The sequence below is a fragment of the Bombus huntii genome, chromosome 6, assembly GCF_024542735.1.
Source record: "Bombus huntii isolate Logan2020A chromosome 6, iyBomHunt1.1, whole genome shotgun sequence".
Lineage (NCBI taxonomy): Eukaryota > Metazoa > Arthropoda > Insecta > Hymenoptera > Apidae > Bombus > Bombus huntii.
In genome coordinates, this window is record NC_066243.1 from 17,194,331 (window position 1) to 17,221,068 (window position 26,738).

General features: G+C 41.1%; 1 protein-coding gene across 1 annotated transcript; it reads right to left on the reverse strand.

The window, feature by feature from the left end:
- LOC126866793 (SNF-related serine/threonine-protein kinase) lies at positions 1-25,975 on the reverse strand. The gene is made up of 8 exons (XM_050620748.1): positions 24,963-25,975; positions 11,715-11,918; positions 10,270-10,422; positions 9,082-9,328; positions 8,439-8,790; positions 7,951-8,079; positions 7,749-7,854; positions 1-7,383 (listed from the first exon to the last, which is right to left on the reverse strand). The coding sequence occupies exons 2-8, from the start codon at positions 11,907-11,909 to the stop codon at positions 5,284-5,286; spliced, it is 3,282 nt and encodes a 1,093-aa protein (XP_050476705.1). The 5' UTR covers positions 11,910-11,918; positions 24,963-25,975; the 3' UTR covers positions 1-5,283.
- Between the last annotated feature and the right edge of the window lie 763 nt (positions 25,976-26,738).

The window sequence follows — 26,738 nt, forward strand, 5'->3', positions numbered from 1 at the left end:
TTTATTTTTTTGTTTTTTTTTTTTTGTTTTTTTTTTCGTTTCCTTGTCTGTTTGTTACACTCAACTGGCAGTAAGTTGGGCCGACATTTACGAAATTTAAGCAGACACTTGTCTTGTATGTATATATATACCTTTTTCTTATATATACATATACGTATATATTCTTTTTAATTATTTTTCCTTTTTTTTTTCTTCGTTTATCATTCTCACTTAAAACTGAGATAGGGGCGCTCGATGAATGTGTACAGCATCGGTGGAAAAAAGGGGGACATACTTTGTTCACTTATACAAAAATCATCACGGGAACAATTGTACTCTATGCGTAGCGTTGTCCAGGGACAACTTCGACTGGACTAGCGAACGAGAATTAACGCGAAAACGACGCCTCGTTAAAGTTTACACCGAAGCGATATTTCCTAGAACACCACTTTCGATCGAATCCTCGTTATCTCGATCGTTTTTTCTTATTTTTATTTTCCTTCCTTCTACACACACACACACTGTCTCTCTCTCTCTCTCTCTCTCTCTTTCTCGTCGTTTCTTACAACGCACTCTAATCGTGCTGTATCGCTAAATGGATTCATTTACAACACGAAAAATACCTCTTATTTATCATAGATAGAGCATCCACTTGGGACAATATGGCGTCGCGCAGGAAGTTTCGTCGAGCGGATAGCTCGATGCATGAATCGCAACGCTTCGCTAGGTTACTTGCAGCTGCAGGCATACATTCAACGATTTTATTTTATTATTATATTTTTTTCCTTTTTTTTTTCTTTTACTCTTTTTTCGAATTTTCTCGTATTTGGCAAAGATACCACTAATAACGCGTAAAAAGTGATCGAACTGAACGGACACACGGCGTACATTCTACGATTGTTCCAAAGGGAAAGAGTGTATACGTGTGTGAATGTGTACGTGTAATTGGTCAAGCTTGAATTCACCACCGTGACCCATAATGCCCGGCAATGAAGCATGTCACTCTGGTTCCGCGTAGCTTTAGCTAAATAGCAAAATTCGCGCGTCATGGTTTCCCTGCTCTCTCTTTTTCTCTCCTTCTATCTCTCTTTCTCTCTCTCTCTCTCTCTCTCTCTCTCTCACACACACACACTTTCTTCTCTTTTTCTTCCTTTCCCTTTTCTTTTCTTCTTAAATTTCCATTGAACGGAAATAATCTTAATGCCCGTTTACACCTTGGTCGCGATTCGTTGGGACTCGAAACGAACGATGAACAAATTCGTTGAGTGTAAATTATCGTTATTATTATTATTCTTTAATATTACTTGTTTTTTTTTTTATTTATTCTTTAAAACCAACACTTCAGCCGTGATAAGGTGCACGTTTGATAACGTCGCGCTTTCAACGAAACATGACCGAAGAACGGTGATTTCTCGAGACATTATTCCAGTATGATTCGTTTTCTTTTCTTCCTTTTTGGTCTCGTCGAGTCATCGTCATCGTACGACACAAGGCATCCAAGCGATTATGGAAATTTATTGTACAATTTGCTCAGTCTTTGTGGAGGAAGCAAACGATCTCGTTCCCGAGGCGACGACACGAGGCGAGGATGAGAGAAGTGTTACAACGAGGAATAAAGCAGGTCGACGATCGTCGGCAGTGACGATTGGAAAGGATCGTCTCTCTCTCTTTCTCTCTCTTTCTCTCTCTCTCTCTCTCTCTCTCTCTCTCTCTCTCTTGCATTCCTTTTCTCAGGTTGTATAATAAATAAATTGTATTACGCTAAAAAATATCTGGCTCGGTACATACAGTTTATGCGCGGATTTAGTTTAGGTACATACAAACGCTCTTGGCCTACTCAGGAAACATAGAACGTCGCGACTGACGAGGTGCCATTAGGATTTGAAGAATCGAATTGCAAATTTACAGAAATATACGACTCGAATATTGCCTTTGTCAGATTGCTACCATACATCGTACTATAATGCAATACCTTGAGCCAACGTAAAAATGATATTAGATTGAAAAATTGATATTTTCCTGACTCGCAGTATCATTAGAGAACTCTAAATGCAAGCAGTATTTTTTAAGAAAAAAAAAATAGTTTATTTCATTACAGGATTCTTATCGATACTAGCAGATATCGATACTCTTACTTTACTAGCATTAATTTTGAAAATTGTAAAAATGGAAGTTTCGTACAGTAATTGAAGAAGAAAGGAACGTTACACACAACTGTCTATTGTCTCTATCGCTAATTCTTCTATATTCTAACGATAAGACGACGAATTCTGGACTGCGATGACGTGTGGTCCCTGTTGCGATATTCAATTTCAATTCTAGCTTCACGAATATCTAGAAATAGTTTTGTCCCGTAGTAAGGAACGATAGTTACGCGCCGTATGCGGCGAATTTCACAAAAGCAAAGCCGATTCTTCGGATTTTCTACGTATCAAAAACACGTAGACGTAACGTTATAGATATGTCTTCAGAGTGTCACAAGCGATCCAATCAACATATACTACGGCGAGGATACAGACAGTGACTCACAACTAGAGCGAACAGTTATTCATTCAGCGTTACTACCTATTAATTCCTTTTATGAGAACATCGATCAAGTAAGAATTGACATATCAGCGGTATCAATCTTTAAGCCTCGTTCGGATTAGCCAAGTTGCTTGAATTCAAGCGACTTAAGATCTGAATTTTATTAATGTAAACCTGTTATTTACTTGGCTTAAAATATCCTTTCAGGCTTCGATCGTCCTGCAAGAGAAATATAGATGATTTTTTCCAGAAAAATACCGCTCACGCAATAAATCTTAGAAATGTATATTTCAAAAACACTCGACCCTTTCTCTTTGACAATTTTTACGATAAAGGAACGTTTAATTTTTTAACATTTAGTCTTTCTCTAATACTACAAAAACTGTAAAAAATAGTTTGAAAAATTTAAGAAAAGTAAAGGAAAATAAATACGTTTCGAGTTTACACCTTCGATTAGTATAGCACCCCAATCATCGCGACAGATATATAAGAAAGTGGATGAAAAGCGCGTGCACGTACATCGCTCAGGTTCAGCGAGAGTTCTGCCGAATGGCTCGCGTTCGATCTACAGAGTTTCACAAAGTCGACCAAGTTCCTTCCGACCTACTTTTAACATCATCGATCGATGCAGGAAAAAAAGTGTATTTTGTCATGGATAATAGATTGCAGGTTCGCATTCTACAGCTTCTATTCTACCAAATATTTCGTTTCGCACAGCAACATACATATGTTTGTCCTACGTTCTCCAAGAAATGAACGCGCGCATTCGGCAACGACGATGACGATGACATTGGTGATGAATACGGCGAAGAATGAAGCGCGCGCTCAGCCGGCAAGCGCGCTGACACTCGCACCCAATTGCTTCAAAGGGCGAAGAGGATCGTCTCTTGAATTGTACGACGGGAAGAGAACATCGTGCACATCGTTCTATTACAGAGTTCTGTCCTAGGGGATCCTGTTCCTCTTTCGATGGTCCATTTTGTAAGTTTCGAATATTTCGATATTCAGTTAGGCTTTTCAAAACTTCGTATTGTCGCTTTGGCATCTGAACGTCGGCTTTTCTTCGACGACAGATATTCCTTAACGTCGTAGGGACGAGAACATTGGATTTTTTGAACCTTGGTCTCTTGTTCAGAGATTTGACAGTGATCGATGCGCAGAACTTCCTGATTCTTGTACCCTTGTGACATAATTCCTCCGGACTTTATAGACCTTGCAAACTTCCGCTGTTCCTTGTCTTAGAAGTTACAGAAGCAACTATTCTTTCACTGAATCCATTCTGTTTCTCACGCTCGTAAATTCTATAAATAAGAGTCTAGATTACGAACACCTTGTATCGGAACTTTTTTCTTCCGAGCAATTTCTACTCGTCTACGTGCACCTCTTTTTTTTTTTTTTAGAATTACTATACCATCACTGTACCATTTTACTTTCAATTTCGATTTATGGTATTTATCCCCCAGAACGTCGAAAAAAACAGTTACAAAAAAAAGTTCGATATTCTCCATTTTCTTGGTGTTTCTTCCTCGTCACGTCAGATGTTCGCGTATAGCACCACAGAGTACGTTCCTCGATCGAAACGGTACACGCGTAAGCCTAATCGATTAGCGTGTTACATATATAAATACGGTCTCGCTTGTGTGCTTTGTTCCTCGTGAAGGAATTCCGTTCATCTCTTGAGAGAGCCACTGTGCGAGACCCAAGAACGCATGCTAATTCTTTATATGTAGGAAAATCGGTACAATAGTCGCGATTCGCGGGAGGAACAGAATTTTAAAAGGAGGATTAGAGGTAAAGGAATAGATAGATAAATAAAGGAGAACAAAAGGGAACAAATGGACACGAAGGGGAGCGAAGGGGAAGATCCTCCAAAATAGCAAAAAATGTCAATCCATTCTTGCGGATTCAACGGATCCTTCTTCTTGCGACTCTCGCATGATTCGGTCAATGTCTGCGTTACAATAATCAAGAGAGTGACAATAATATTAATAATTAGAGTCAATAATCATAATAATAAAATATTAAGAATAATAATATTAATAATGATATTAATAATAGTAATAAACTCTGTAATATTTAATATAGGTTTGTTCATACGGACTAGATACACTTCCCGCAGAGCGAAAGATCGATCGATAACGCTCTCTCCCTTTCGACACGACCCTTAATATTATTTTGGTCTTTTTCTCGACTACGCATCGCGTTCGAAAGGTTACAGGATCAGGTTTTCTACTGATGCAGCATCGGTCTGATGGAGGGGACGTGACGTGATCGATTGAATACATTGACCATTGTGACGCGTGCTGTGTAATCTACCGAGAGGTCGTGGCTGTTAACGATCACCACAACGCGTTGCGTATAGGAGATCCTCCTCTTCGTCTTCCGTTTAATCGCGTCGCACTGCGTTGTCTCGCGCACCTTCTCTTTCATCATATTCCTCTCCTCTTCCTCTTTTACCTCGCTTTCCATCTCTACATGCGAAACGGCCGCCATAAGATTGATTGCACTTCGTGATAATCCCCTTACGTCTCGTTGCGTCTCTTCGCGCGTCCTCGCCGTTTCCTGATCACCAGCAGCGATCATTAGTCGCCACGGAACAGCGACGAAACAGAGACGAAACAGCGCCGAAACAGCGACGAAACAACGACGAAACAGCGACGAAGCATGGTTCATAGTCGCATGGACCACGATTTCAACGACTCCGGATTAAAGTTACGCGACCCATGCTGTCTTCTTCCGTCGTCGTTTGTACATCGACCTGCTCGTCGTGCGGATTCATCAACAGAGGCTGCAACACTTCGACGCATCGCCCAGGTGAATGTGGCAGACGGCAGGTAACGCGCTGCAGCCTTTTCCCACGACGCTCTCCTGGACCAAATGCGACAGACCCAAATTCTGATTGATATCCCCGTCGCTGCCGCGATGCTGGTGCTTCGCGTCGCACCACTGTTTACGATCTCGCCACTTGTCATCCGCTGTGGCGCAGAATAACATGGACTTTGGTGACGGTGGACTGACACGATCTCGAGCAATGCTACCGCAAGATCGCGCTTTATAGAGGCGTCCTTTACCGAACAATCCTGGTAAAGGAACACAGAGTTTCTTATGCACGGCGAAATACCGACTAAGCAACCGGATCTTCCTGTTTTTGCAGTCGTTCCTATTCATCGACCCGTTCCTATTCTCCTTGTCGTTCGACGGTATCTGATTAACCGAGCAACCATTCAATTCCCTTTCGTCGCACATCCCGATCCTTTGACACGCGTCTCGTGGCGTCTCCTGTTTGCTACATCTGCCGTTGGAACTGCAGTTGGTCTGTTTGTTCGACGATTGCGATAACGAGGACTTGCCGGTGCTGAGGGACCAACTTTGCAAAAGCCTCGCTCCAAAACCTTTGGCCTTTTGAACGGTCGCCGCCGCCTGAGATAACGTCTGTGGAATTCCATGCGAACCTGTACTGCTCTGAGATACCGAAGACGAAGACGAGGACATGCTTTGGACTCCTAGAACAGCAGAATTGCGAGACACGTGACAGTGACTGTGACACGACGAGGGTCCTTCCGCTTCCTGCACTTCTGTGATACGGTTCAGAGATTGACTCTCGCGTAGTCGGGTTTCTCCGGCTCTTCTCCTACCTGCACGATGCCTCCTACCGAATATAACTTGGTTCTCCGAACACCTATGCCTTCCCCCCGTTGTCGTAGTCGTTGTGGTTGTTGTATTCGTGCTGTTTCCGTTATCCTTTCGACTTGTTTCGCTCGGCGGTGTTTCAGTTGTGTGTTCTCCGTTACCTACACCTCCTCCACCACCTCCACCACCTCTACCTCCACCACTCCCTCCTGGATCTTGCGAATCACTAGAATCGTCGTGACTATCGCGTCTCGAAGACATGGACTTGCTCGAAGATGTGCTCAATTTATGCGCCCTCTTCTTTCTACTCTCACTGTCATCGTCACTAGCGTCTGAACTCGAGCAGGAGGTTGTGCGTGTCTTGTGGAACTTGCTCTTCCTCTGTTCGTACCCGGTTCTCCTAACCACCCGACACTTGGAGCCGCTACTCTCGCTACCAGATACTGGTAACGCATCTCCGTCCTCCAAGATTTCGTTCAAAGGCGTAGACGTGGAACCAGTGCTGCCTGGCGAAGGCATGGTCTTATACTTAGGCGTCAACGACAGGTTATCGTTCAGACCGCTCAAAGGTCGTAGAGGAATCGATACCGTGGACGACTCCGTGAGAATAGTGGTCGTGGTAGTCGTCGTGCTGGTTTCGGACGGTTTCGACGGACCCATTGTCGACGAGGAATCCAAAGAGGCAGAGGATCGATGTTGCGACCCCATCCTCCACTTATTCACTGGAACAGGTCCCATCGACTTCAAGCAGTCGGACACCGACTTTGGCCTGTTTTCCGAGGATCCTTTCCTCGACCAGCCAGGCAATGATCCGTCGTCCAAACGGTTCTTCAGGTTCTCCTGGCTGGTGCAGTCGAGCATTGTTGCTGCAGGTACTTTGTCCACGAGCTGGTTGCCCGCTTGAGGCCTCACCGCTGTCTTTTGTTGGACAGACGACGAGGAATCGTTGATATTCCCACTCTTTGGACTAGACATCAGTCGCTCATCTCCGTCTGCAGTCACAGGAACCACGTTGATGTCTTTCTGCGAATTTCGCTGCGACGACATTGGTTTGAGGCTCGGCTTCTCCGGAAGCTGAGACAACCTCTCCTGTAGGATGTGCGACAGTTTACCCTCTGATCGAGATCCTCGACGGTTGAACGAGTTCAACGTGGAATTGCTACCGCGTTCATCGCGACCTGAGCACGAAGACACGTCGTCCTCGTCTTCCTCCTCTTGGACGATGCTGCACTTCCGCGTTCGAATATTCTGCAACGAAAACACATTTCTTTTGATCCTTTGGAAAGTTTACGTAATAAATCGACGAATAAATATCTGGTGTTATTACTATGCTCCGGATTTTCATGCAAATTTCTATTTTTATGAACACAATTATAGAAATGGAATCTAAGAAACGATGTACGTATTTTATCCACAAAGTATTACAATATTTATTTCAGGAATTTTACTTTAGCTATTTTATATATTTTTGCATATATACTACATATATACCACAGATTTTTGTACCTTTAAATTTTGCACAAATGCACAAAACTCGCAATTTAATTATTACGTTAGTTCGTTAAGTACGAATGTCAGTTTGTTAAAAGAAGAATTAATTGTTGAATACGTACTTGAGGTACGTCACCCGGCGTCCGTGGCACGCTCAGCAACGATTGGTTGACTGTGCTCAATGAATTTTGGTCGGCACGCATATTAGTGGCCGCGTCATCTTGCCGGCTGAAAATAACCAATGCTTAGGTGTATAGGTGATTGATATACGTTTGACTGTCTCTTTCAGTAAGTTGTATCGATATAGTGTATAATATGGTATACCTAGCCGAGACTTCGAGGATTTCCGGTCGAGTCTTCTGTACCTGTTCCTGACGATGAGTTCGTAATTTCCTTTCTGCCAGCAGGAAATACGTCGCCGTTATGTGATTGTACTCATTCTTGTCGAGGGCTCTACAATTAAATTAATTAACGATGATTAATTAATGATGATTAGATATCGAATACTTATTAAACGATTCATCCTATTAGCTAGATTCTTGCGAGAGCCAATCAATACCAAAACTTGATTTATCATAGAATAAGAAATATACGTGACGTATTGTAAAATCTATATTCTTTTTTAAATTACCATTCGTGAAAAAAGCTATAATGTAACAGTAAAATATAACGTAGCGTAAATTTTAATATTAGAAATATTAATCGCACACGTAAGTACCATAGATTTTGGCACGGATATGCAACAGATTTATAAAAGTAGAATGCTCCCGATACTCTTTTTAATATCTTAAATATTTGATAAATATACTTACTCCAAAATTTCTTCTTTGGTGGCAATATTCCCGTTGACCATTTTGGTAACTATATGATTGTGATGATCATCGGACACCTGTTGCCTGGAGACCAGAGGCAACGCCTCCAGCGGCTCCGAGTCGGGTCCAATGGCCAGCCATGGATCAGCTGCTATTTCCTTCAGCGTCGCTCTGCCTTCTGGCTCCCTAACGAGCATCCTGGCTATCAGACGCTTGCAGCCCTCGGATACGTGCGGTGGTATCGAGTACTTGCAATCCATGATCATCGTCAAGGTCTCGCTGTCGTTCGCCTCTTGGAAAGGCGCTTGACCGCATACTAGCATGTACAAAATTACGCCTAGTGACCAAACATCTGAAAACCCCAATTTCGATGATGAATACAAGAAGAAAAGTCAGCGATGTATGAATAAACAAATACGAAGAAGAATCTAAATATACGCGGTATATAGCAGTATCATATAATTCGTTATCGATTGCAACACAGCATTGCAACGAAACGTTATAAAATTGATACACAAACAAAATCTCGGTGTCTCTGAATTAGCCCGTCAATGTCGATGATGTTTAACGCCTTGTACTATAATTATATTAAGTCATTCGAAACATCGATAAAACTACAACGAGTTGATTTTATGGTACTCACCAACGGCAGGAGCGTCATAACTATCACCAAGTAGAATTTCCGGTGCCGAATATGCGAGGGACCCGCAGGAAGTCTCCAGCTTCTGACCAGGGCAGAATCTGTTGCTAAATCCGAAATCGGTAAGCTTCACGGTGCCGAGTTTCTCGAAGAACACCACGTTCTCGGGTTTCAGGTCCCTGTGTACCACGTGCAATCGATGGCAATACGATATGGCTCTGACTATCTGCCGGAAGTACGTCCTAGCCACCTGTGATCGATTAAAAGTCTATCAGCGGGCCTTGAGAATAACGTTACGGCCTTGGGACTCTACCAATCACGTCGAAAGACAATAAATAGAGGATGATATTCTCTGTCCCATAAAATCGAACGAACGAATCGAATCAATGTGCAACGAGTCGTTAGGTTGCGCAAGAATTCTTGATACATTTTCTCCGTTTCCGGCAATGAGTAAGGAGTGTTCCGATTTCAATGACTAACACACACTAACACACACATTTGTTTGTGATTCATAAGTGGCGCATGATAATTAGACTTTTATCGATAATAGAATTGTTATTAATAGAGTTGAAGATACAGTTAGGAGTTAGTTGAGTATTAACAGATGTAGGATTGGTCTCGAATGAATGTAGCGAGCTGTTGTCTCACAATGAGTAAGGAATAACGAGGCATTAAAATCGCTTCAAGGTTTTTACGATGTTTGTATCGTGATTCAAGGATTGGAACGCTTAATGCTTTTAACCCTTTGGGATACGAGTGACATTCGACACGCTATAACCTCGAGTAGTCGTCGTTCAACGTTTACAATTACAAGTCGTTCATAATTCGAGAAATCTGCTTAAGCGTAACGTCGATCGTGACACCCGAACGAAGATTTCGTTGCAATCGAAGGACACATTACAAACATGCGCGTATCTTTCATCAAATGCTTCGAAAAGCAACGGAAAAATCTCCGGAATTACGTAATCAAGTTACGATGAAAAGAATTTTTACTACTTAATTCATTGATCTTTCATCAATTAATTCTATTCATTTACGTCCATCCAAAGCGTCATGATGGGCAAAAGAAAATGTGGCAAAGAAACAGCTCAAGAACTCCTGCGTGATGTCAACGCGTGTAAAATGACTCTTGCTCTTCCCTGGTAGAACAAGATCATTACGTGCAATACGCTCGAGCCATCGTATACATACCTCCTCGCTGAGCCCGCTATCGTGTCGCATGATGTAATCGTAGAGGTCGCCGCCATCGCCGAGCTCCAGGATCAAATAGAGCTTCGTCTGAGTGTCGATCACCTCGTAAAGCCTGACCACGTTAGGATGTTGCACCAACTTCATGCATCTCACCTGCAGACAGAGAAACAAAGAGGATAGTCGACATGGTGCAACAGCGTGGTTCGACGTTTGCCCTCGAACCACGCTGGTCAATGACCCTTTCTCCTTCCCCCTTGCGCCATTATCTCGTTGACCTTAACGAGATCTACAAGTTCGAAGCGGATCGTAGATATTACCTACGCGATGCTGGCCGTTGAGCGGATCTTACGCAATCGGTCGTTAATATTTAACACCGATGTCGCGAAACGATGAGATCGTAGGAAGCTGTTTGCGAGATCTCGCTTGTTCGCTTTAACGAGAAAGGTGAAGAATCATAGAGATCCTCTGTGATACGGATTGCGAGTGGTTTCAAGAGGATGGACCTTGGCGATGGTTCGATGGAAATCGAGATTCTTAGATCTATACGTTAAGAAACTTTATTCCGTGTTACGTCGATGGATCATTGAGGACGATCAACGTTGCGTTAACGCAATATTTCATTTACAACTTCCTTCGATCAATTTACTCGCATTATCGAATTCTATCTTTAAACGTTGTGGCCATGGAGAAAACCCTAAGAATTCGCGTAACGCGTTTCCCACCGCTATATTCCTTCCACCTAGATATCTATGTCGTTAAGATGAACTACCGGTTGATCCTCATCGAGCGAAGAACGTATCGACGTTGGGTCGCTTGAAAATTGAAAACTCACGGACGAGGCTGTAATAAAAGTTCACCAATTCGATACTTCGTTTAATTAACGACAAACTGAAATTCCAAAGAACCAAAACTCGGATAAATGGAGTTGCGCCGTAAACCTTCCGCTTCTGCATGCTTCGACGTCTGTTCCTTTGAGTAAAACCTCACCCAGTCTTTCAAACTTGTGCCCACTTTCACCGAAACGACCTTTAGCGTTAATCAAAGACTCTACTACTCAGAGCTGCCAATTAACTCCAAGTTACCACTATCTCTTCTATCAAAAATCTATTCAAAAAAGCTAAGGATCCCCTGGAATATCGTCGAACGAAAGAAGCAAAGGCCTGAAAGACTGGAGAGTCTGCGGTAAAAATTCGGTGCTATGGAACACGATACGCGGCGCACGGTCATCGAGCGAACCAACGAAAAGAAGCGAGAGATTAATACGCGTTTCCATTTCCTTCGCGACCCGCTTTGTGCTCGACATATTCCCATTTACACGACGCATAGGGGGAACAGGAACAAAGGGACGAAGGATATGCGCGGTCGCTTCCGTCGACGAGACACGCGACGAGAGCGAACCGGGGAGAAGAAAAAAAAGAACGCCATCGTATCGTTTGTGTTCTCACCTCCTGGAAGAGGTGTGCTCTCGAGACCTCGTCGAGTTTGCTCTTGTCGATGACCTTCACTGCGACCTTCTCGCCGGTGAAAACATGCCTGGCGAGCTTCACGACGGCGAAATGACCGCGGCCAAGCGTCTCCTCGAGATCGTACAGGCCGGCGATCTTGCCGTCGTAGTTGCTGTACCCCACCCTCCGATGCATCTCGTGTAGCTGAAACAAGGAACAACTGTGAATGGTCGATCTGATCACACCACGGTGAAACTTGTTCCGTTTGGAAATGTTTACCGAGGTGCGATACCAATGCAACATTTATATGAATTTGTAATTTTACCAAAATAATTAACAGATATGAAACCTAGGTAGAGAATTGTTTTTTCTAGCGAATATTATGGCGGGTACTGTTACTTTGGATATTTTATATGTCGGGTTAGGGTTGGAATTTTGGGGCGATCGATGAATTTTACTCAACTTACCATCGCGGATATAGCTAATGTAGAAGTAATGGCGGCGATAGGATGGTCGGGATGTTAATGATAACTAATTTAGGTTCGATAACGAATTCACGGTTCACGGAATGACGAATGCGATGTGATACACGTACGACTGCACTTAAAAATAAACTTATCTGCGTGAATTACAACAAGACTCCCAAGTCCAAGTGGAACTGCCCTTATATATTCCTGTCCCCACCTCTCGGGTCGATCTTTGCTTTAAGGAGAGCCATATAATCATTTCATACCTCTGTCAGGTATACGTCCCTTCCGTGACCGTGGCTAGGCCCAGTGACACGCTATGTCACTTCGAGCCCAAACCCATCGTCATAAAGCAAGATTGGAACATTAAAACTATTTCTTATTTTTATTACTTAAGTGTAGCTATAGTAAAAGTCTGCACTAGGGTAGGGTATTTCCCAAAATTCCAAAAAGGAAGTCCCGATGTCCTTCCATCTCCGACATATATTTTTGTAACTTCGAATTTTCTATAAACTCGCGTGCTTATTCGTGATTTAGTAACGAATAAAGGAAATATTTTCAAATAGATCTCAGACAAAATTCGAATTTTCCAGTTTATTGGAATTTTCATCGTAAAAGCACTTAACGAGCATTTAACGTAAATGTATAATCCGAGTGTAATGGTATAGGGTACGGTAATAAGAAATATGACCATCTTTCAGTTCTCGTTATCGTCTAAATTTAGATTTTGACCGTGAAAAAGATAAAAATCAGTTTTTACTTTTAACGTTCTGACAAATGTGTAGTATCGGGAGAAAACCCTGAGTAATTAAGAAGGTCTACTAGACCATGGGACATGGGCGTGCCAGGTATACCGGAGCCAGAGTATAAAAGGTGACCGTTAGTGAGTTTTTTTTTTTTAGTGTTGCCAGCGAGCTTTTAGTGCTGCCAGCGTGGTCGAAGAATGTCGTCCGCGTCGGGGGTGGTGTTGTCAACGTTGTCAAGGAGCGTGGTCGGCGTGAAAGAGAGCCGTTGTGACGAGACGAGTTAGTGACGAATGATGATTGCGTGCATATAAATTGACGGAGCGTCGTACTTGATTTTGTGTTGGCGTGAACGATATTGAAATAAATCATACCGTTGCCAAACCTACTAGCACGCTATTAATACGTTATTTCCTATAAATATTACACATTTATCGTAATAATCGAATACTAAGCATGTATAGCGTGATCAGATAGTGGCGAGGACAGCAATTGTTCAAATTTTTGTATGGTAGCGAAACAGATAAAGATCTGTTATTGTTATTGGTGTTTCGACTATATTAAATCTAAGCGTTTCGATTCTACGATATCAGGTAAAAAAGAAGATTTCAGTATTATAATGCTACATCTTTGAAAAGTGGCGACCTTTTTGCTATATATACATACTATGCGTTTCATGACTATTTTTAAGTATCCATTTCTTTCTTTAATGTTAAAGGTCCATGACTTGAAATAGAACCGTGAAAAACGCAAACTGAAGGTTACGTATCTTTTCATTAATAAGAAATCAGCATGGTTAAGACCTTTAAGAGAAAAATTCTCGTGCATGAAGTTACGAAAAAGACATTGAAAGGCTGAAAAACAGCTAAAACTAGAACGAACTAAACTCTTCTAATCGCTAAAAGACAATCTTAAATAACTAAACTGCGAATGTTTGTGCATTTATAGGAAACGTAAAGATTGCAGAAATATACACAACCTGCGTAATTGTGTGTCCAGAGATATATAAAATATTCCAAGCAATATATTCACATCAAGTGGATAAAGCAAGTCTCCATCTACGTTTAGTTGCATTAATAAAACCATGAGTCTGTACAAATAATCGTTACATCCCCCATCGTCGAACAACTTTTATTAAAAATCAAGCTGTACCAATTAAAGGACTCTGTAGTCCTTTAATCATTCATTCATAAAGTAATCATTTTTGCCATAAACAACGTAACGTTTAGAACTTCATCTCTCCCCCTAATATATTCTTCAACTTCTCAAGCACGCTACATATATGCCTTTACGTAAGCGCAATAAATTTATTTCGCCATTTCAAACAATTCCATAGACAAACGTAATAAACGTTCCCACCGTTTACAAAGCGATGCGTGTCCACTCTGGCAAATCGCGGAAGGCAGTCGCGTTGTCCGGCGAAACAATTCGAGCACCGTGACTGCAATAACAACGTGCACGTGTTTCGTACGCGCGAACATCGCATCCGTAAGCAACACAACGATTCGATTGTCCGCCTTATATGGAAAATAAATTTCAACGCCTACTGAACGCGGAGGATCAGGCTCAAGGCAATCGTGTGTATAGTTACTCTCACTTTTGCGCTGCTTCTTCTCTATGGGAGTGGCGCTGCTCTGGTTCGCGTACGTAAGGGTAAACGGGTCTCGTTTCCGGCGTCCCTTCCGGAACACCGAAAACGGCATTTAACTTCGCTCGTTGCAAAATCGATCGATCCACTCTCTCGTTGACCGTTTTCCACTGCAACGGGATTGGCGGATCGGCAAAAGAGGGTCGGTGATTATTTTTAGAAGTGGTTGGAAGAAGTAATAATTAAGCGAACCTCGATCGACGAGAAACAGATCGATCGGTGAAAAAAAAGAAAAAAAAAAAGATTTCCGCAAGATCGACGAAGGCTTCCATTGAACGTGGTCACGTTCCGATTGCAATTTGCGATTCCGATTGTTTCAGCTGCACGCGAAATTGCTTTCTTATCGTTCGTTACTCTGTATACGCACGTCGAGAAAACCAGTCGTTCCCGGTAGACGAAAGGAGTCTTGAATAATTTATGGGCCGATCTGAATGCACCGGTCCCGATCTCGAATCGTAATGACCACGTTTACGAAGAAATTGAATCGTTAATAAATCAGACATCGCGTTGTCGTAAAAATCGGTAACGCAAAGTTTCATGGACGAGTGAATGAAATAGTATCACGGATAACTAAAGGACGTATCGTTATGTTATCTTTCTGCACGTGCGAAATAGATAGGGGATCGACGATGAAATATCGACGGAACGACCTTGGATGAAATTTTTATGATGTATATTTGCGACCTTTATTTAGCGCTACGATGTTTTCTTTTTTTTTTCTTTTTTTTTTTTTTTTTTTTTTTTTTAATGAGAAACTATATATTTTTGAGCGTGTGCAACGCTGATCAGATATCGAGAGCGCGCGAGTTAAATAACTAAGTATTACAATAATCTAGATTTATATAATGATTCTGTTGCAACACTTAAGCCCGAAACTACTATAATGCACAGCTGCTACGGAAAATAGCTCGATGAGTATCAGCCGCGAATAATGCACAGTGTAATGCATAGAGGGTGCACTCTGTCTGTACAGAATAAATAAAATAGGTAACATTAAAAATATCAACGCAGTGGTAATATATAAATCTAGAATCATTTATAAATCAAACGTAAAAAAATCATACTCGAACGACGTATGAGTCATCATCCCCTTATTTCGATCAAACGGCGCCAGAAATACAAATTCATCAAAAAAATTCTATGTATAAAATGGTCTGCTTCTAACGAATCACGCTATCATCCCGTGTGCATCTAAACTGTTTAAGATTAGAACTTTTGATGCAGTTGTTTTGACTTAGTATTGTTACAGTCAGATCACTATTATCATATGCAGAGTTACTATCATTTGATTTTTTGTATCTTACTATTTGACGACCTTAATCCTAAGGTTTGAGGCATACTGACTTCCGTACGTACATAATTTTCCGATAGATTTCTAATTTACACGAAACGTGATACGTAAATAATCTGTAAAAGTCAATATAAAAAGTCTTTTCGTTATATACTTTACCAAATTAAAATCTCTTTGTGTCTATTTAAATTTATTATCCACTGCATTATAATTTAATATCAGATAGTTTACTATGCATGGAATTTTACACGAAACGTGTTAATTATTTCAGCCTTTGAAAATTACGTGCAGAACGGCTGATTACTTATTCTATGTATTTACATGATACACTTGGCCAAATATTAGTTAATTGATTATGAAAGCTAATGATCACAAATTGCAAATTAATAATAACAAAGCGGCACTAGCTATTCACTGCGATATAGTTCCGCGTGTAAAATATTGTCAGATATTTTGCATAATTTCCATTTAGCAATTTTCGGTGCAAAAATTTCAAACTAAACCTCGAAATACTTATAGATATAACGTTCCTCTGTTCGTTACCGTAGAAACGAAAATGTGTACAACATTAAGAAAACTACGATTTACGTGTATAAAATGAAATAGATGCCAATGAAGTTTTAGCCTATATTTTTAGAATTTCAATTTTAAAATTACGATAAAGAAACTTCACAAAGTCTTAACTCAATTTTTTAGATGAGATGTAATTTATAATACTATTTTCTCTTTAATGTTTTGCGTCAAAATCACCGGCATATCGATTATAAGCTAAAATAAATAATCGATCACAACCTTTCTCTTTCGTGTGCTAACAAAATTACGATCACAGGAAGCTAAAGATACAGAGTTGGAGGTGTAAAGATCGAGTCTGTAGAAAAAGCGGATGCCCAATAAACGAACGAATGGAATGAAAAAGATACGCTTAATAAAATAAATTCCTTGCTAGCATATCTCACAGATAGCTGACCCGATATCTCGATAACAATAAATATTCTCTGTTACTGGCGATAGAACATGCAAGAGAAAAAGATGGAGTGTGTGAGAAGGAGGATATCGCGTACGGATAGTCACGATTATTCGTTCGACCGTCAGCCTCGCGTCAAGCCAGTTCCGGTTTCTTTTCGTGGCATCACGCTACGAAACACATTTGCGTCAGGACTACGTTCGCATACGCGACGTCAAACAGGAGACGATACATATCTCTAGGGGCTTCGTTCTACGACTCTCTTTCACAGTATACAACACAACTGTATAGAGTCGATTCATGAACGAAATAGATGCAAAAATACATTTTCTTTGAAGAGCACGGAAGTATGAAAGGAACGAACAAAGACACGCGTACAGGGTAGGCACCCACGTTCTCGTACGCCGGTTTAAAATTAAACGCGCAACGTTGAGAATTTACGCGAGCAGCAGCAACGATCAAAGACACTCCGCGTCGCCTCTTCCGATCTCAAAAATATTCGACAGCAATTACGAACCCCTCGTGCCTTTCGTAACGCGACGATACGTTTCCATAATCCTTAACGCGTTCACCACCTTACATAAGAGAGTCGTATAACGCGTAACAAGTAAATTTATTCTTCCTCGCGAACATAGCGATTCGTTTCATCGATTCGAGATTTAACAGGCTTGTTTACTCGTTCGCTGAATAAATGACGTAAAAGAGAATTGTCCGTTGGTCGAGAAACGTACCAGACGTGATACACGATGGTGAGTTTACGTAATTGACGATTAATAATATTGTGAAATACGAGAGGGCGGTGATTCGACACGCGGAGCTTATATTATCGACCAATGATGTACGATGAATCAAGGAGGAATTAAAGGGATTGTGATAATGAACGGACAACTCCATTTTGTACAACTTGTAGAGGAAATTGTAACCTTTCGTTTGGTGCGAGAAAGGAACAAATTACGACGAGAAATCGTAAAGTTACTACGATATCATATACGTTATAATCCTTTATAAAACCACATAAAGTGGCATGTGGTTTTGCAATGGACTGAAACCAGATAACTTGGCACTAGGTGATTCCGACGACATTACGATACAGAAATCGAATTTGAAGATTGCCTATTATTTCCAAGAACATAATTTACATTTTCCATTAATCGGATTAGTAACAAATTTATTTGTTCTTTCCAACATTTCAATGATATTTACCAAAAGCGAAAATAAAAGATACAAATTTAATGTTAGTCGAAACTCTAAACTCGGCATAGAAAATGAGCTAAAGATCTACAAAACGATAGTAAAACCAATTTGGACGTACAGAATAGCGTTACGGGGGACAGCAGCAACGAGCCACTTAAACGAAAGTCGCTACAACCGAAGATACCGAAAACAATAGTCAACGTCCTATGGTATGTCAGAAGCGAGGATATAGCCAGACTTAAGAATACCAACGGTCAAAGAAGAAATCGGCAGATAAGCAGGTAAGCAGAAAAATACAAAAAAAGAAGGGCACTACATCCAACCAGCTGGCTACCGAAGAGAGCAAAACTCACAGCAAGAAGACTAAAAAGAAAACACCTCACTGACCTTGCTTAAGAAATAAAACAGTCAAACTCGAAGATGGTATCCCGCTGGGGATAGCCATCCCATGTTATTTGGCAATTAAATAAAGTAAAAATTAAATTAAATTAAGTAAAGTACAAATTAAATTAAAAAAAAAATTTAACGTTCAGTGAAAACATTTATCACCACTGATACTAGCTGAATTGCTACCACTCCATTATACGAATTTATAGCAAGATCCAAGGAAGATTCGCTGTTTAAAATGGTTTCTTTTCGACTTGGTAAAATTTCCAGAAAGCGAAGCTCGACTCCTTATAACCGCAGTTCCTTCGATTTTTCTTTGGAACGACCGGATAGTGGTGCATGCACACGTGTGCCAGAAAACTTCTTCGTATTGTCCGATCAGGCATTCTGAGAGGCAGAGGCAGAGGCAGAGGCAGAGACAGACAAAAGTACCGGTTCTAAGAAAAGCGAAGTATGGAGTGTTGAGTTAGGTCTCCGCTCTCGAGGCCAGTCTAGGTTACAGAGTTAGTCGACCATTATTTTTGGTCGGGTTGTCACGACGTGTATTTCCACCACCCTGCTCGACACAACAGACCAGGCAGACGTTTCGCCCCGATTAAAATGCACGGTATGCGGAAAGTAGTTTTACGATTGCTATCGACTCTGCCTCCTAATTGATTCGATGCACCGTTTAGTACTGCGATGTGCGTCATTATCGATGGCCGGATATAAGAGAGGAAATAAAACCTCCGTCCTCGGTATTTTTACGTTTCAAACCAACGGATCTTTCCGATTCCCGTAGAAATAAATCAATCGCGACACTTTTTTCTTCCTTTATCGACCAAAGAATTAAAGAACGTAAAAAATTCGACATCAATAGACCACGTTATCTACGTATTAAAATGGAAATAGTTCCAATCGACCTACTATCCTGGCTTATCGACACGTAATTACTAAGTAATTAACAAACCATGTATAAATTCGAGTCCAAAGATTCAAGCGTAGCAGCGTATTTCCTCCATAAAATTAGGTCACCCCTTTTTCTCTAGATTTAACAATTACGGATAACAATAACGTAGACATAATTAAACACAGCGTATATCAATTAGAGTGTGAAAAAGGTCTCACACTTGAAGAACTTGTACGAGTCATTACATCATATCTGCAATGTGCACTAATAGCGAAACAAGATCAGTCGGAGCGTGTGCTCCCTTTAAAAGCCTATCTCCGCTCCTCTCCTCTTTGAAATACTCGAGGGTATCTTATGGAACTCGCTATTACCGTGTACCTAATTAATTTTATCGCGTTCATCAGTGGTTACCTGGATCTATCGAACGGCCGATATTCAGCAACTCGTGCCACCTTTGTTACACGGCAAACGACGAACCAACCAACGAGAGAGTATATACCGCTATTATATACATGTGCGTATACACACGGATGCTGTGTGCAGCCAGGCACGAAACGTTTCGCCAAAGTAGGCGTGAAAAACGTACAATACGTCGATTCGTCCAAATATCTAGCCACGACTGATTGGACTTGACATTTTCCCAATAACAACCTTACGTTCGTCCCAGTATCATCCACCTGCGCACGACGCGTATCTCTCGGTCGCCCGTTGACCTGGTTCCGTTCTACCGGCGCATTACGAGCCGCGGAGCCGCGTATCAAACGAAGATAAAACTTTCACGGCGTGTTGTCCCCCCCTCGAATCCCACCATGGAGGAACAACACCACAGTCCTTCCAACTTGGAAACTATGTTATCGACGCACCAACGTTGCATAACATTGGAGGAAGTGTAAACTCGTGTACCACGGGTCGCTGCATTCTTCCGCGAATCACCGACGCGACCAGTTTATCTCGAGGACAACCGAGTATCGATGATTCAAACACGGAGGAGAAAAAGTCACCGAGTGTTCGACGTTCGAGTAAATTATGGAAAAGAATAATCGTGTGTTTAATTAATTTCTGGATAATTGCAAGACCTTTGTCTCGAAATGCAATATCGTCACGAGCTGTACAATTTGATACAAGGCAGATCGTACTGTTTGTAGTGATTCTAACTTTAGAAGATCCAGTTCTTTCGTATTCCATATTTCACACACTAAGTGTAAAATATCTCTTCTTGTGCGACTGAATTGATATTACTACTATTGGAATTTGACGAGTTACGAGGCATACTAGTATTTGCAAATTCTCTCGCACAATAACAAGATACTTGCTGATAAAGCGTATGAAATTTGAAAAGTGTATTTCTATATTTCCTAGTTCATTTATTACTTTTAGCTTTCTATTCAAATATTCCAAGTTACTGAATGCTTCGACGAGCATACGCAACTACAACTACGAAATATTTCGCTATTTCTTGGCGTGAAAATTACGTTCCAAACTAGACATCGTAGGTAGCGAGAACATAGTAAAGTCCACGTTGGCTCGTGAATAACGATCCGAATTGCGGTCTGGTCGTTATGATTCTTTGAATGGAAATAAGTTCGACGATGGATTTAGTAAGTTGATAACCACTGTTACAACATACTGACACGCACCGAAAACAGATAATCATAAACACGAGTAAATTGGATTCGGAAACGTGGCAACGGAGTTGCTTAATCCGGTCATGCCAGCGGAATCACACGCAGGATTATCCAAAGTAATTCGATTAGAATTCGTAGTCAATTTCACCGCAAGGACGCGCTATTTACGCCCCCTCTCCTTGTACAAATCTGTAAAATAACATTGCAGTTATTCTACTACTTCAGCGTGTTTTTTTCATATGTAAATTTAAAGCCTGCAGTTATATGTTCCGTAGCTCAATCATTCAACTTTATATTAGCTATAATTATCCTATGTAAGATTGTCCGCTAATTTACTTCGTTATTCAATTTGATACATTTGTTGGTTAATTTAATTTAATAAATTACATATTCAATAGGCAAATTATGAAGTTTTACGTATACGATCCACATTTACATATGCAAAATGGTTGATAATTTACTTTCTCGTTGAATTGATTATTTGATACGTTGTTATATAATTTAGTAAATTAATTTCATAAATTACATATTCGATAGATGGATCGCTTTACCGAATGAATGACCCGTAGAGTTTACCTTGCGTAGGCCTGTTCGATAATTTACTTCGGCGTTTATTTAAAATGAAAAAATAAAATTACATTTTAAATAATTCGTTTTATTCGTGAAAAGTCACCCGCCTGTTTCCAATTATACCACGATTACCGAATCACCTTGTGTCAGCCACGATATCGGTTAAAAATGATGCCACGTTTCGCCGTAATGTTCCAATTTAAACAAGAGAAGATCGGATTAATCTAATTTCTCGGTTTCTCGGTTAGTTAGAAATCAAGTAAACGGAGTGACGGCGATTCGTTGGAAAGTCAGGTAAAAAATTTCATTAGACTGCAATTTCTCGAAGGGGAAACGAGTTTCGTCGATGAAGCTCGTTAACACTGTCAGGAGAGATCAACACGATGATGCACGTACGAGGGACAACGAGGGACAACGAGGGACAACGAGGGACCATCGTCGAGCCTAAGGTCATCGTCATCGTTCGCGAGAGATTCTCCCATGAATTTCATCTCTATCGATGTCTCTGGGACGAGTGAAATGCCAACGATTCGCGTGACGCGCCGTTAATAAGTAAAACGAGCAACAGCTCTGTCTGCTTCTGCTTTAATGCGATAGAAATGAATTAATCGGTGATTCGGTTTCCCGTAAGAGCGTATATACGCTATACATATAATTTACACACTTGTGAAAGATGCGAATAACGCGATTTCCTTTTACCTTATTTCCATCGTTATCATCCGGATTGTCGATTGCATCATATCTCAGATAACGTGCATTCTAACATCAGAGGTTATCAGCGATAGCGATCGTTGTTATCCAGATATAAATAAATTGGCTACGTAGACATTTTGCATTTCACGTAAACAAAGAACGGTTATTCCTGACGATGTTTTTCATTATCATGACTTGACGACTTTCGCGATCCTTGAACTGTTTCACCATCGTCGTACGTCGAACGCTACGTGACCATGCTTTCGAACGTCGAACAGCTTCGAAGAAAAGAAAAGTGAAAGAAAGAAAGGAAGAAAGAAAGGAAGGAAAGAGGCGAGACAAAAATGCGAATTGCGCAACGATCTTTCGTGAAAACCATGTTTCACAATCGCCAGGCAAAAAGTAGGAGAAGAACAACGATCGTTGTACGCGTACGAGGCCCTACGCGAAAATTCCCTATTTAAGAGGCGATAACCTATTGTAATATGCAATGTAAACGCACCACCACGGGTGCGTAACAGGTAGTGCTCGCGTCCCGTTACCAAGATTCCTCGAGTCTTTGACACGCGGAAGATGCCGGGTGTGCCTCGACCGGAAACATCTAATATCTCTCGCCTTATAAAACGGTTACCAATATCTTTCTCTATTGTCTGACCGTCCGTCCTCCTACCGAGAACAATTAGGAGCGTTTACGGTGTTTCTCTTGTCGCGAATATAACGCTATAGAACGAGACAATTTCACGGCTGCAATGCGACCAAGTGCATGCGTTCCACGCTACACGTTGGAAAGAGCGAGATGGGTGCTGTGCGGAAAAAAAAAGATAAACCATCGCGAAATAATGGTGCTTTGTTGACTGACCACGAATTGGCAGACTTTATCTGGTCAGTTATCGAGCGAGGTGTATTTCTCTATTGAATACAAGTGAGATACGGATATTCCTTTATTTTAGTTAAATCTAGACGGTGGATGAAGCTGCGAATTCACATTTTTAAGAATCAAAATCTCGTAAGACAAATTGATCCACTCCACTTTCTATCAAGTTATTAATTTCACACTACCTACCTACATATTTGGTATTCAACGCGTTAGAAAAGAAATCTTCATACGTTTGCTTCTTATAACGGAATAGCACGAATAATTGCAAATTCCAAGGAAAATTTAAAAAACTAATGTTTATAATTGTCTATAATTCTTTTATGAATTCTGATTTGTAGAGTTGATCAGCGTTGCTTCTGAGCGACTCGAATCTAACTAAAGAAACAGGATCTAGATAGACACGTTTTGTATATGTAGGCACGTAATGTACGCATCTTTATACATTCGAATTTCCAATAAATGTTATATGCCATTTATTTCATTGTATAGATATTTCGTTATATTTCTTTGCGACTAACCTTAGACATGCCCCAGTTATCGTTAGTTATATGTAATACTAGAAACGCATTCCACGGTGTTAGTTTTGAGAATTAGACGGGATAACGATGGTCAGTTAACAAAGCAAAATCCCGGCCGGTTAACGTGGCACTACGGTAGAGACTCTGTAATCTGTATCCGTGAGACGATGGTATACCGTGCCACGCCATTTTTAGTCGTCTCACACTCTTTTCCTCCTCCCTTTCCTTTCGTCTCTTTGACCCCTTTCTCTGACCACGGTAAACGAACGTGACGTAATAAGACATTAACATTTCACAGAGCTCCCGGTTCGTTAACCTACCGATAATATCGAGGACCACCCGTTTCTCTTTTTTTTCCTTTTTGGGTCACTTTTTTTCAAGCCAGCTAGTTCAGATTCGATCGAGAAATTTCGATCGATCATCGTATTGTTCGCGTTGCATTGTTAAATCGGAATTTAGAAAATAGAATATACGTGGCTCTGCCGCGTTTCTGTACGATAACGTTGCACTAGTTTTCTACCCGCAAGTATACAGCAAATACTTTCACAAATATTCTAAGCAGGTGTTCGAGATATATCAGCTTTTTTTTCTTTTTTTTTTTTTTCTCTTTCTAGAGATACTGTTACAGTGAAAATAACGAAACCTCCGTAATCTATGTCATCGAGAGTATACGAATGTAAGTATGTGTATGGTCGACTGTGTAACGCGTTCGATGATTGGTAATTCGTATTTTGTAGATAGGATAAAACACGTGACACGCATTTCGCATAAAATATTCGCAATTTACTAGACGTTTTTTATTCGTCCGATAAGTAGCGTTTCAAGGTCGTATCAGGTTATGTACCCACGAGAACTAAATATGGCGGAATGTCATTTACAAGTAATGTAAAAAGCTGGCTTTTAAAAGACATAACGGGTGTTCGAGCGGTAACGATACTATCTCCTGTTAATTACGTTTATCGCATGCAGGCTGCGCGCTAAATCGTTCAGGATAGGTCGCGAATGTTTATAAACGAATCACGTATCGACTTTATACTCGAGTCCTGTTCGCTGCACGGCATCGAAATTTTGGCATACCGAATGTAGCGTCACGTAATGTGGAAAATATTCTCCGACTTAGGAATTATCTCCGTTACGACTAACCTTCGTCTTATAATATCAAAAATTTAATCGATAGAGTTCAAAGATAAAATAGATCCGATTTGGAAGATGCTTTTGGTCATAACGTGATAAGAATTTCACGCGAATTCCACGGAACGTTTCAACACGGTTGAAAAACAGAAAAGTGGGAGTGTACGATGTATATACGGAAGGAAGAAGCGTCAGGAGCCATTTTTACAGAAGAGTCCACTAAATGTACCGTTGAATAAAATTACACGTACCGCTTTGCCCGCTAGACAGACGAATCCAGCCAGCACTCGACTTCCCTTCTCATCCGATTGACTGTCATTTGTGATGAAGTTTCATACGCGTGTCAAATACCGCGACGATTGATACACGCACGGTACCTAGGGGCCGTTTGTTGCCCGATTTCTCGTACGTTTGCCTCAACGAGTTTAAACGTCTCCTCCTTCCTTGTTGTTACGAGGAAACGCGTCGACCACGTAGTTCTGTACAATCTAGACGATTACGACGACGTTCAACAACGAAGACGAAGACGACGAAGACGACGAAGACGACGACGACGACGACGACGATGGTTAAGCCGTCGTTGATTGCCACTCGCGCACGCACTCACGGCAATAGGATGTATGTTTACACACGGCACACTGCACTGTCTCTTTCTCGCACTCTCGTTTGTCGACACGATACTCTTTCCTCCCCGAGAGACACACGGCTCTCGTACACCCTTCGTGGCTGGATTACCTCTTCCTTTTTCGAGCTGCCTCCTCTCTGTTTCTCTCTTTTCGCCACCCAGCCACCCTCTGCCCCTTCGATCCAACCGTATGAAGAGGAAAAGCAAGATTTCCCTGCTCGTTCCTCCAAGTAGTGTGGCCGACACACTTCTAGCTTCTTCCCACTTCCACCATTTCGTTTCGCGTACTCTATCTTTCTCCCTCTATCGTTCGCGTCTCGTACCCTCCCCTCAGCCCGCTGTTTCTCTTTCTTTGTCTGTTCCCGTGGTTCGTCTCACACCGTCGACTGACTCGTCGAATCGTCGTCTTCTTCTTTCTCTTCGTTCCTCGGGCGACTCTTTCGATCTCGTGCACGCCACGCACGCCACGACTGAACACTCGCGACCACCGGTACTCACACTCTCGCGAAACTGAATTTTCCTCCACTGATTAGATAAAAACCGACGGACTCGACGAGCGTCAACGACAGACGCGCTCGCTCGACACCGTGACACGGGAAAGCTGAGAAAACGTACTCACCGAATTCGGCCTACCAACGATTCTCTCGCGTCCGCATGCTCATGCAGGCGCCACCTACTGGAGCACGTGGCACACTACTGGCGCCACTGAACCGCGCCAATGTTTGAAACGGGCAAATTTGTTTGCCGTGATGCTTCATGCATGTGATTAACTTGTAAACGTTTGTGCGTTTCTGGAAAGTTTGAAAGTGTACAAATATCCAGAAATATGTATGTATGTATGTACGTTAAGTATCCAATCTTCATTTATACGCATTATATCATGATTAATTATAGGAAATCCTCAAACGTTCGTGTCCATATTTCTTTCGTAGTAATAGAAAAGACTTCGATTTGTATATTGAAAATGCTTCCAATTTTGATGATTCCGTAATAAAAAAAAATTAAACAAACGTAAGACAATATATGACAGCGATTAAATACATGAAATATATGTATATTAATAGTATCGTTAATATATTTGTGTGATGATTACGCAATAAATAATTTTTGCGAATAAGGTATATACAGTTGAGTAATTATGCTAATTAATGCGAATACATACATATACGCATAATTTATTTAAAATCATCGTTACTTGGTAGTGTAGAAAAGTGGCATTTACCGACTGAGTCAAGCTAAAAGTATTCTACAGAAGAAGCGAAAAGTTGTTGGACGAAATCCCGATAGGTGTCCACGGCATATATCGCAATTATTTACGAAACAATTTTAATCACATCTATGCTATTAATTACATTAATTACATAACTCCTTGATAAAAAGTTACCTGATAACAAAGATAAAC

Coding starts and splice junctions, on each gene's coding strand:
- LOC126866793 (XM_050620748.1), bottom strand. CDS start 11,909: ATGCATCGGAGGGTGGGGTACAGCAACTACGACGGCAAGATCGCCGGC. Junction 8,080..8,438: donor ACCAAAGAAGAAATTTTGGA/GTAAGTATATTT, acceptor ATTTAATTGTAG/AGCCCTCGACAAGAATGAGT. Junction 7,384..7,748: donor CGCCGGGTGACGTACCTCAA/GTACGTATTCAA, acceptor TTTTCGTTGCAG/AATATTCGAACGCGGAAGTG.